The 12,286-nt window shown below is 38.3% G+C and overlaps 1 protein-coding gene across 1 annotated transcript in view; it reads left to right on the top strand.

Annotated features, from left to right (window-relative positions):
* SPATA6 (spermatogenesis associated 6) overlaps positions 1-12,286 on the top strand; it is a 41,380-nt gene that overhangs the window by 16,026 nt on the left and 13,068 nt on the right. Inside the window, exons 8-11 of the mRNA XM_036388082.2 lie at positions 356-443; positions 1,636-1,676; positions 2,721-2,893; positions 11,994-12,093. Of these exons, the coding sequence (XP_036243975.1) occupies positions 356-443; positions 1,636-1,676; positions 2,721-2,893; positions 11,994-12,093 (402 nt within the window). The remainder of the gene's footprint in view (positions 1-355; positions 444-1,635; positions 1,677-2,720; positions 2,894-11,993; positions 12,094-12,286) is intronic.

The following is a 12,286-nucleotide window of genomic DNA, read 5'->3' as shown; positions in this document are numbered from 1 at the left end:
GAAGAGATTCAGATCTCTCTTGGTGAGATCTGAGCTGTTTAGAATAAGTATGAGATACCAGGAATTGTTTAAAAAGACTGCAGACATTACAGATGAAGGAGGAGCTGTCTGTATTTTCCCTTTCTTTGAACAATAGGATATTCAGAGTTTTCTCGACCTTTCTAGCACTGTTTCTGTTTATGCACAGTAATACTAATAATGCCCATGAGCCAAGTGCTGTGAAAATAGTCTAAAATAGTATTTAAATAAAGTAAAATATTGCAGAAAATACCAGTTGTGGTCTTATGAACAAAACCAGAAAAAACAGGGATTGATACATCTGATACTGAGTATTTTAACAGTATTTTTGCTTCAGGTTGGACAACCAAGTCCTGGTGCTAAACTTCATTCCTTGTGTTCCCTGCGAGAAAGCACAGCAGAAGCCTGGCCCAAGGCACCCCATGGTCAGTATTTTCTGCTATATATCTCATAACTGCTTTTGATTTCTGCAGGAAGCAGTTTTATTTGGGGTTTTTTATTATTATTTTGGGGGGTTTTATTTATTATGAAAATCTGTGATGGAGAAAAAGCTATTAGTTCTTCCTAGGAAAAGGAAGAATGCTGAATAAATTACTGCTTCAAAGGGTGTCCTTGAAAAGTTCTTTGCCTCATGAAGCTTGGAGCATAGTTCTACATTATATGAAAATAGGAGAGAATTACAAAGCTCAGACGAATGCTCTGTTTCACTCCCTTTTTTGTTGAGTTGGATGGTGGAGAAAATTTGCATCACGGTTTGTGGGTGTGTTGATCAAGCTTGGGGTATTGATTATTTTGAAGTTCAGGGGCTCTGTTCCTTCAAAAATGGGTAATGTTTATTTCAGCAGTATTTGTGAGTAGTGGATCAGTGACTTACCATTATTAATGAGCATCCAGGATGTGCTCCAGTATCTGCTTCAGCATCCTTTGGTATCAGTAAGTGAGAGCTTAATAAAAAGTGTGGGACCAGAAATTTAAGAAAGCACCCTAAAACTTGATTTTATTGCACATGTCTTACAATATGAGGATTTTAATGAGTCTCATCAGTATTTGTTTATGTGTGCTCTGCCTCATTTTTATTTCATTTCCTCACTAATTATAATTTGTTACACAGCAAATCCTTATGAACATGTTATTTTACATTTGTTCTTTGTCATTGCACTGGGTGCTGGATTTTAAAGGTTTCACATCCCCTTTGGGAACAGATTTGTCAGTTGTGATGGCTGGATAATGGAACAGACCAGATCATCTGATACCATTGCACACTTAAAAAATGAGCTGGTGGTTTCTGGCCAGTGTTTAAGAGACCAAAATCTACCTCTGTTAATATCCAGAGGAGTCTTTGGTCACCTGTCTGTGTCTTGAGGCTTAACTGTAACTTCTGAAAAGAACAGATCCTTAGGATTAGAAATCTTAATGCAGACAGTACAGTTTAGTCCCTTTTTTCTTTTCCTGGGTCACAGTATGAGGGTTGTTCAGTACAAACTGGTAGAACAGACCAAGAAGTAGATTTAATGTTTGTGAGGACAGATAGGATGCTTTGTAAAAGATTTCATAGAATTTAAGAAATGCAAATGGGATTTTGATTTCTTCTGTCATGGACCTTTTTTCCTTCTCCAGATCCTTCTCCTCTCAACAGCTACAGACCCAAGAAAACTGAAGTGAGTACTTGCAAGTGGTTTTGCTTACACACTGTTTTTTGGGAAGCTCTGAGCTTCCCAGTCTTTCTTGGATCATCTTGCATAGGTATTTGAAACGTTATCTACTGTAGTATCACAAGCAAGAAAAAGGACATTTTTAATCTGATCTAGCCCAGTTAAGGCCTGCTGACAGATTATTTACAAACATTAGAAGGAAACTTAGCACTCTTTAAAGATAAAGATGCCTGCACATACAGAATTTGCTTTTCCTTGGCATTAAGGCTTGCAGCAAGGCCATAGAGGAGCCTTTAAAGGCTGTTTGCATTTGCCTGACCAGTTACTCTGAGAGCATTCTTCATTCTGGAACTGCATGTGAAGGTGGCACTGGTGCAACTGGGAAGCCACTGTTGTGTTATTTCACATCCTTTCTTTTTCAGATTTTGGCTTCTTTTTGTATTAAAAGAATCTAAAGGTTAATGTCAGCATTGTTTTGGGTTTGGGAGGTTTTATTCTTTACATCCTCATTTAGTTTCTTTTTGCCTGTGTTCCTGAAGTACTGTAAAAATCGTGGGTTTATGCAGTTATGTGTGCCCTCCTAGATTTCCTAATGACTGGGAAAATTGATGACAATAGGGATGAGGAAAGAAAAGGAATTATGAGGATAAACCTTGATATATATGTTAAGCACACTTTTGTCAGACTCTAAACTTTTATTACCAAGGGCTGTTCTGTGTACTGTGTAGTCTAATACATTGTGCTGCCTCTGGATTCTTCCATGGGTTGTTTAGGCTCTCAGGCATTATTCTGAATCTGTGGGATTCCTGGGAAGCCTTTAATTGTGCACTCAGAAAACTTGATAAAAGGGCTGTTGCAGAAGAGTTTCACATAAGATGGTGTGTTAGTTACCAACAGATTCCTCTGAGACTTTTTGATTTCCTTTAGACCATAGATTTTTTAAGAGTGTACAATCTGAATGAATATACAATCTTTACCCTTTCAGGTTAAGATGAAAATTGTACGTCTTGATGTTCGTAATAATTTTTAGTTTGGTGGGGTGTTTTTCAGGCAAAATCCACCAGTGGAAAAGGCTTGGACAGTTCTGCTGTTTGCAAGGAGGATGTGAGCCCAGATCCACCCAACAGAGAGTCCCACTCTGCAGCTTCTTTGGAGTGTTCAGCACCTGCAGCAGTTCAGGAGTCTCAGAGTTCTGTGCTGAGTCGATCTTCTCTGAGGGAAAGGTAATGCCCTGGTTTTGTTCATGACATTCTGGAATCAGGAACATGAGCTGGTGATAGCAATGCCTGCATGACTGTATTTGCATGTTTGGAGGTGTGAGGGCTGAAGAGACTGAAAAATCTTCCTGCAACAGCTGTGTTGTTGTTTGACTTTTCCTTTTGCTCTGTTTGCCATCTCTCTGCTTGGTGATGACAATCCTAGTAACATGGCAGTGAAAATGTCTGAAACAGTGACACCCCAAATTTCAGGCTGCCAATGTCCGTCTAGAACAGAGAATTAATAAATCATCACTTAAATGAATCATCACTGTTTCAGAGGTGATTGGAATCTCAGGAATGTAAATACAGATATGTAAAAATGGGAAGTAAACTTTACAGTAGGTGCTTGGAAACCTTTTCTCCATCTGACTTTTCACAGGTGTTTTTGAGCACGTCCTTGTGGCTGTGCTCTACTCAGATGTGTGACTGGTGTGCATAACATGCTTGGGCTGGCTTTAATCTACTCAGTGTGTTATTTTCCAATATTTTCACTTTTTTGACACCCTAAAACCTTGTTTTTGATTTTTTGAGTGGAAGTGTGGACCTCTGCAGCTATTGTGTGTAGATTAACTGCTATATTTCAATTATTTTTCTTATCTATCTCCACTGACCCCAGTGGGACTTGTTTGGGAACAGTTTCAAATACTCTTTAATTTAATGGATTTCAGTCCCTGGGTTAATATTTTGGGCCAGCTTCAGTGTCTTATGAGGGTGGAATGGAAGAAATGTCAGAAAAGCAACAGCTGGTTTCATGCTTAAGCCCTCCAGTCCTTCAAGGAGAGTATTCCCTGCTTCCTGCTAAGTAGAACATGTTCTTGGTGCTTCTCTTGTACATTCAGGTAGCAAGTTACTGGTTGGCTTTCTGGGAACAGAAAAACTGTATGAAAAGCTAGGCCTGAGTAAGCAAATAGATTAAATAATTGAGAGAAACTAAGCATTAAACTGATGTCCCGTCCTAAATGCTGAAGATGTGCTTTGGTGACCAGTTCACACTGTGTTACCATTGGTACCAAGTTAGTCAATGCTTGCAGGTTGCATTTTACAGCCTACACACAGCCTAATGCTTGTTTCCAAAATAGAAAAACTGTCTCAGTTTTTCCTTTAAAAAGAAAAATGACAGATGGCAGGTGGGGATTGAATTTTTAATACTCACAAAGATCAAGTTGGTGTTTTAACATCTTCCTCTGCTTGAAAACTTGTTTGTTAGTTGTTGTGTGTAATAGTGCATCTTGGAAAGTGTTACACAGAGATTAGAATGTATCTGGGGTTTGAAGGAGGTTTCTTTGTCATCTTGTCTGCCTCCCCACTCTCCTCTGACAGTGTTTGTGCATTAGTTGCCCATATCTGGGAAGAGATATTGTCATGGTAACTTTTTTATCCTTTCTTCAGCTGGACTCTTTCTGGGGGGGTTTGGGCTAAATTATATACACATTTTATTTAGAGCTTAGGGGGTGCCTTCTGTTGATAGCAGGAAAGTCTTGTATGTTGTGAGCTGCTGTTACATGCATAGTAATTTAGTCGTCTGCCAGTTAATCTTGAACTTGTCTGAATGTTCTTGCTTTTTCTCTTTATGAGCCTTTCTCCAGAAGAGATTTCTGATCTTGTGAAATTATGTTTTTTCTTCTTATTAAAGCAAATGTTCTCAGCTCTTCAGAGCTGTAACATCTCTTTATGTAAAATATGTAACCATTTACTTCTGTCATCAGAAAAAAAAATCAAAATGAGAAATAAAGGGCATAGTCTAAAAAAAAATTGATCTCTGTTTCATGCTTCCGAGATAACAATGGTTTTAGCTGATTGTGTACTGAGAGTTATACTTGGAATGACAAACATGGTTTAGAGGTCAGTGTTTGGAAATGCATGCAAACGCTGCTGTTCAGATCATAGAAATACAGAGGAAATCAGAGCACTGAAAGGAAGGCAGTGTTAGTGTGATTGCAAGAATATGGAGTCTTATCTCACAGTATTTGGTGCTTATTTCCTCAATTTTATTTTGAATTACAAAGACAAATTGCTTAGCATATCCAGGCTACTGTTTTTAATGCTAGTCAACCCACAGTCAATATGAAACTTGACTCCCCACCTTGACCTTTAGTTCCCTCTTTTCCCATTCTTTTTTTAAAAGTACTGTCAAGTGGCTGGCTGCCTTCTTGGGAGTGAGTCCCAGAGCCCTGCTGTGTGGTTGTAAAACCACTGCAATACTTTTCAGTGAGACAGAAATTGGGGTCTTGTGCAAGGTCCTCTGAGCCCTTTTGTATCCTCCCTGGCAGTTTCCAGTCTTTTCTTTGAGCCTGCTAGAGACACCACAAATCAATCCTCTTCCCCTTTCCTCTGAGACTTCAGTCAGAAGCAGAACTGTAAATAGATTTACTATTGAACAAGACAGCCAAGTTTTGAATATTGATTTTTCATACTTTCTTTTTACATTTTTCATTATGTACATCTAAGGAAAGCATTTGCTGATGTTGGGAGCTGACAGTCAGCAGTGATGTGGCCATAGAACCCTCCAGAGGTCCCTTCCATCCCTCACTATTCCATGATTCTGTGGGGTCTGATTGCAGCCCCTGTGCAGACCAGTGGCACTCACAGACCCTCGAGTTTCTGCCCACAGTGTGGCAAGGCAGTTGTTTGGTTGGTTGTACAGAGAGGAGCATCCTGGGCATCCTGGATGCTTTGGGAAAGATTCACACTCTGTACTTTCAGTGCTGCTTCAGGAAAGCAAAGCTGGAGTCCAGTCCTTGCTTTCATGGTGCACAGACATCCTCACACACTCCTAGAAAATGGGGTTTTTCTTGGGGACTTACAAGCTAAGCTTTCCTTGCAGCACTGAAACCTGCAGCAAAGTACCTGTCAGAAAGAAAAGGAGAAATAGTGAGATGGATTCCATAAGGTCAAAAAGTCCTTTGAACAGAGCTGTGTGCTGGCACAAGAAAAATCCTTTCCTCAAGAGACTACAACAATCATGGGAGTATTTGACTATTTCTGTTATGTGAGAGGCAAAGCTACTTCTTGTGCATTTGGGATCAAAGGAGTCTTTTTCCTGCTCTGGAAATAGCATGCTTCTACTTTTGTTTCCAGATTGAAGTGCAGTTCGATAGCTTTTTTCATGTCTTCCTGGTTATGCTGCTGAAATATGATCTTACCTGCTATAAAATTTAACAAAAACCTAAGTTCTCTTTGAAGTGAGACAGAGGTTAAGTGTCTGGATCAGATGCCCTTCTGTAATATTCCTGTATTGTTTTACTACCATCTTTTTATATTCTCATTTTCCTAGTACTAGGGAAACAACAGCATGAAGTTAGATACTGGTAATGATAGATATAATAACAGATACTAATAGATATTAATGAAATACTAAATCCTATGTGAAGTCCTTGAAAACATCAGTTACCAGAATTTTTGGCTTCAGTGATCTTGAAAACAATCGTCCCAGGATCTTGAGGGTTATTTTATTGCACAGCAAAAACCAGAAACAGGTGGTTCACCTGATATTTTAGAGACTGGCATGCATCCTGAGACAGGGTTTGCTTCTGTGAGAGCATATGTTTTAGGTTTTGAGAACTCCTGCTAAAAAGTAGAACACTGAAAAATATTGCAGACTTCTTAGGAAAAAGCTTGCTCTCAGGAGAGGCTGCACCTTGGTTTCCTGTCTGTTTCTAGCCATTTAAAAGTCATTATTTCTGATTTTTGGAATTTTCTTTGGTAGGAAGGTTTGGGGTTTATCAGTCTCATCTCTTGGGAAAGTTGACTTCTTTTGCATCCTTTAAATATTAATTTCTGGAATCAGCACTTGAAAATCATACCAGATTTGATGAAAGTGAGCAATACCTAAGCCTTGTTTCGTATTTTTGACCAAAATCTGTACTATTTGTCATCTTCATTGGTTGATTTTGCTGCAGCAGTAAGTAAATCTGAAATTGATTGCTGTCAGAGCCATTTTGTGTATAAATTAATAAATTCAGAGAAGATAGAAGGTAATGGAAAATCTTGCAAAGAGCATAAGGAGGTGCAGCCAATTTGTGACAAACTAATGATTTAGTAGCACAATGACTTCAACCTTTTGGGAGCAACTGCTCAGCTGGAGTATTGACTTTCATTGAAATTTCGGAAGCTGTCTGCCATTAAGTTTCACTTTTTACATGATGTATATTGCCACAGTTTTAAGGGCTGGATATGAAAAGGAGGGGGAAAAAGCATTTACTAATTTAAGAACTCAACACTGAATGTGTCTCAAGTGCTTCAAGGCCCATCTATAAACAGAGCTTTGAAAGTAAGAGAAGCTACGTAGAAAGCATGAGAAATTTTACCTGTTTTTTCATGTCCTGCTGAAGAGGGAGAGCAAATTGGTGCACAGCTAAGCTGTCAGCTTCTGCTTCCAAATATTTAGGCATCTGTGCTCTTGATTTAAGGCCCTGTCTGTGTGTGGTTGTTCTTGCTTTGTAGTAATATCCTGCCACTGTGAAAGCAGCCATCCCTCCTCCACGTCCAGCATTGTGAGAATGGAAGGGGTTTTGTGTTGGTGTAACTTCATTACAATTCAGGCTTCTGTGTACAAACAGAGCCTCTAAAACACTTCAGGGCTGCATCATAGCCTTTCACTTTTAAAAAAAGCAAACCAAATTGTGTCCTTGACTAAATAGACCAGGAAAACCCAGAAGCGTAGCCCAGCTTTTCTATTGTGCCTCCTTACAGAGCAGTATGCACTGCACACCAGGTCCATCCTGCTCAATTACCACCTCATGTCTCTAAAATGAGAGTAAAGCAATGTCCTTCCCTGCTACGAATGCTGAGTAAATATCTGCATAGATAATATAAATACGTGAGGTGGGGGTTTTATTTCAGAGTTAAATATTTTTGGTTTTGTTGAGGCTCTCTCCTCTTCCCTGTGTAAGTTCTTGCAGATTGTGGTTTTTTTCAGGTTATACTCAGCTTTAAGTGTTCTTACTCCCTCTTTCCCCCAATTACAGTCGTGTTCTCTGCAGTTGTGAATCTGGTATTACAGGACTTCATTGATTTCTGTCCTGTGATGGTTTGTCCTTGTATGTGGCTTTGCTCAGCATGAGGACTGTGTCTTTGAAGCTGATGAATTCTCATGGAGGCCACATGCACAGAAATGTTCCCAAGGCAGGGGAGTGCTGTGGTGGGGGAAGGGGTCACGAGAGCCACTGCAAATGCTCTGCACAAGGTTCTGGCATTAATTCTGCTGCTGGGAAATGTATTAATATCTCCCGCTGAAATGTGATATTAATGTTTTTGCTATGTGCAAGTGGATGATTGGGTTGTCTGACATTTAAAAATTCCTATTTATTACAGCTCTCAAGTTTGCAAGCTGCTGTTTGAGTAGAGTACATGGGTGGATGTATCCTGTTTGCATTTCTAATGGAGTATTTCATCCTAACGGAGAAAATTATACATGAAAATAATCTTTAGCACAAAATCTACACTCTCTCTTTGGCTGCTTCTTTTTTTTTTCATCAAGGCAGATGTTGTCTGTATGACCTTAAAAAAATCCTTATCTCATAAAAGAAAATAAATGCCTTTTAGTCACATTACAAGGGAAAATGGTTCTGTTTCCTTGATCGGACTCAACACAACATCTTTGAAATTAATCTTGAAAAGTTCTCTGATTGATCTGGCTTTTTCTAGGTCACTGAGCTATATTTCCAAAGTGTTTATACAATCTATTGGAATCAATAAACAATTTAAACTGATGTAACTGCAGAATGTTTGCAAGTCCTAGGGAAAATTGAAAGTATGACAAAGAATACAGCTGTAGGAGTTTATTTCGTTTATCAGGACAAACAGTCATTGAAATGAAATCACTTTCCTTTGAACACTGCAATATGATAGTGACACCTTAATCACATAAATAAGTAGCTGGTGATTTTAAAGAGTTGTTATTGGTGATTTTGGGCAAATGGAATCCCTGTATTTATAGTCCAAGAAGCTGTGCAATAAAGGCTGTTTTATAAAGTATTTCCAATAGGGGAGTTAGAATATCATAAAAAGGTTTCACTTCAGATTATAGTTGTTGTGTTTCAGGCATGATTTTATTTTAGTTTGCATTCCAGGCATGATTTTATTTTAGTTTGCATTTCAGTTGGCAAATATTAACATTATTCTTCAAATGTGGATTAGACCCGATAGTTGTTGCTAAAATTAGACAATAAAAATACTAGAAAAGCTAATTAAAAAGAAGCTGGTACCATTTTTAATCACACTTAAGGTTTTGATTTTTTCTTTTTTTTTTTTTCCCCTTTTTTTTTGTTAAATGAAGTTTGGGGGTCTGTGTGAGGAGCCAACATTTGTTATACCACAGCGCACACTAGTGGACTGATCCATAAAATCACCTAGAGAAAGAATTTAATAGTTCCCGAATTAAGTACTTAAATCTTCTTCTTGCAGACATAGCCATGTATTTTCTAACTGAATACAATAGCAAGCTGGGTTTTCTCTTTTTTTCCCAAAAGTAAATACATTTATCTCCAAGGATATTTGTAAATTTACGATTAATAACAATGACCTGAAGTCTTACATACGAATTTCATAAAATTTATTTCCCAAAGGCAATCTATTCCAACTTCTCAGAGCAAGCCACCTGAGTGCTGGAAGAACAGCAGCTGCTGTATAAATAAGGGAAAATGCCATGACTTCATGGCTCTATCTTTTATTTGTCAAGTGGGAAATGACTCACTCTTACTGCATCTAGGATGCAGATTTTTAAACATGCATTTCAGCGGTCCTTTAATATCAGTAAATGTTGTAAATTCTAATGGGAAGCCATAAGATGATAGTATCACTGCAGACCCTTTCCCTTACCTCTCTTCTTTTAAAAAAAGAAAGTGTGGGGTTTTTTTTTTCAAAACACAGGTGGTAGAGCGCATGCATTGTAATGCAGTACATCAAATGGGGTTTGACTGCATTAGGGAAATGAACATTCCTTTCTGCTTCAGGGACTCACACTTCTGTTTCTTTAAAGGCAATGCTTTTCTCCCCTAACAAAATTCTCAAGCCATTTTACTTTCTTTTAGAAGAAGTTAGGTGAAATCTTTTAGTGCAACAGATTGCTGGATTCTAGTATGCAAAACAATTGCACAGCATGAATTTACCATACATGCTCTTGGGTTTGGAAGTAATTGTAAATTTCTGAGGACAGTCATTTGAATTCTGTAGTCAGCTTGGTGAAAATTGCTGCTTGTAGTGATCCAAGGATAAATAGCAATAAAATCATTAGAAACATGGGAATGCATCCCCATATAGATTATATGTTATATACTTCCAATATTATGTCATTTCTTGGCACCCTTTCCTGAAAAAAAAATAGAAGCATTTTCAAGTAGATTAATTGATTTAAAGAAACTCATAAATAAGCTGAAAATACTGGTGCTGTTTAGAACCAAGAGAGATATTTTGGACCTACAAACAACAGTAAGTGAATCCAAATAAGTTGCTTAGACAAAAGAACATAGAAGATTACTCAAAAGCAGAAAACTGGTCACTTTCTAGTTATATTTCAGTCTCTGTCTCTGTTAATAAAAGGAATGATCCAAAAGATTGCAAAGAACTCTATGCCCTGCCTGCAACCTTCAAGATAATCTGTCACTTCCCACTTTTGGGATCCTGCTTCCATTAATTTTTACATTGCCAGGCTGCTTGTTTTGCACTGAAGCTTTCTCTGTGTACTTGGTTTGTTCTTTTTGAAAGGAGCTGAGCAGTTCCTTGGCTGTATTGAAATTTCTAGAGGTTTGGTGAAGGTGAACTGCGCCAGGCGCGATCAGACTGGGGATTTGAGAGTGATAGACTGGATAATGCAGGGAATGTGATAACTGGGAGAGAGGAGGGCAGGAAAGCTGGCACTCCCAGTCCCTGCACAGAGCAGACTGTGGAATCTCAGCCTCCAGAGTCATGCTGTTTCTTCACTGCATCAAATTTGGGAAGCCACCAAAGCCCTTCGGTGTTCCTGGTGCTCCTGCTGCAGGCAGGGGATGGCAGCTCCGTTCACAGCTGAGATTGCAGTGCCTGCTCTGCCAGCTCACAGCTCACCAGTGACCCGTGCTCACATGGGCATGATCCCACATCAGGAGCTGGGCTTTTCTGGGTGCCAAGTCAAGCTCTCAGAGCTTGGGCAACATTGAAATGAAGATGCACAATCTTCATTTAGTGCTCTGTCTCTTTGCAGTGTGATGAGCTTGTGTAAGTAAGCATTTCATAACTTCCCTCCAATTATGCTTTCCTTCTGTTGATGTCTCTTTTTAAAAAAAAATACATTTTTAATGTAATAATATGGTTGGCATGTAAACAATCATATTCTCAAAATCTTTGTTGCCTCCCTTAAGAGACTGAGAATAATTATTGATATGAAATTTCTGTCAGCTTCTGAACTTGCTCAGAAGGATGAGCTGCTGAGAAGGATGAGAAGGGCTTTTTTTAGTAAAGTGGAAAAAAATAATCCAAAACATAACAAGGTAAAATCCAAAAGTAGCTGTTTGGTTTAAATTACCCATACCAAGCAGCTACCTAGTTTTCAATATTAAAAAAAAAAAAAAAAAAAAAAAAAAAAAAACCAAAAAAAAAAAAAACTTAAAATGCAGTTCCTCTTGTGAAATAAAGACTGCAATTGCAAGTTTTTTACTCCATGTGTTTTCCAATTTGCATGCATTGGGGTTACCTTCCTTTTGATTGATTCCAGTGAAAAGAACTTCATGTGTGCAATACTTCCTTTAAAGAGGCAAATGAAACCTGATCACTGGGAATAGTATAGCTTTTTTATTCTGTAGGGACCATACAAACATTACAGAAATATTTCTCAAGTTACAAAATCATCAACATTTCTATGTTTTTCATCTTCTGTTGCTGTTGTGGCTGTTAATGTTTATGCACTGTTTATGCACTGCTTTTCTTTACTTGTACTCCAGAGAAGAAGAATCAAATAGAAACATTGTGTGTGTTCCAAATAGAAGAAGGTAATGCATGCTTCATAATTAAAAGGAAAAAGAAATCTGTATCATAGAGTTTTTCAACAAGAAAATATTTCTTCACTTTGTTTTTCCTCTTCCTCTTGCAGATTTGGCACTGGTTGGCCTTCACCAGCAAATACTGATGAGATCCATAAAAGAGTGAAAAATATTTTAAGGACACACAGAGCTAGACAGCGCCTCATATTTGTAAGTTTGACTGCAAACTCAATCTTTTCTCTTCTCCAAAATGGCTGAAAAAGAGAACTGTGCCTACAGTCTTGGATTTATTATAATGTTGTCCTTTGGGACAGCCTTGATTGTAGAAATATGGGTTTGGTGTGTGAGCTCAACTGTTTCACACTGATTTCAGAAGCCTCCTTATCTTTCTCCTTGATGAAGT

The sequence above is a fragment of the Molothrus ater genome, chromosome 9 (assembly GCF_012460135.2).
Source record: "Molothrus ater isolate BHLD 08-10-18 breed brown headed cowbird chromosome 9, BPBGC_Mater_1.1, whole genome shotgun sequence".
In the NCBI taxonomy this organism is placed as follows: Eukaryota; Metazoa; Chordata; class Aves; order Passeriformes; family Icteridae; genus Molothrus; species Molothrus ater.
Note: the sequence above shows the minus strand (reverse complement) of the source record. Positions and strands in the feature narration are given on the sequence as shown.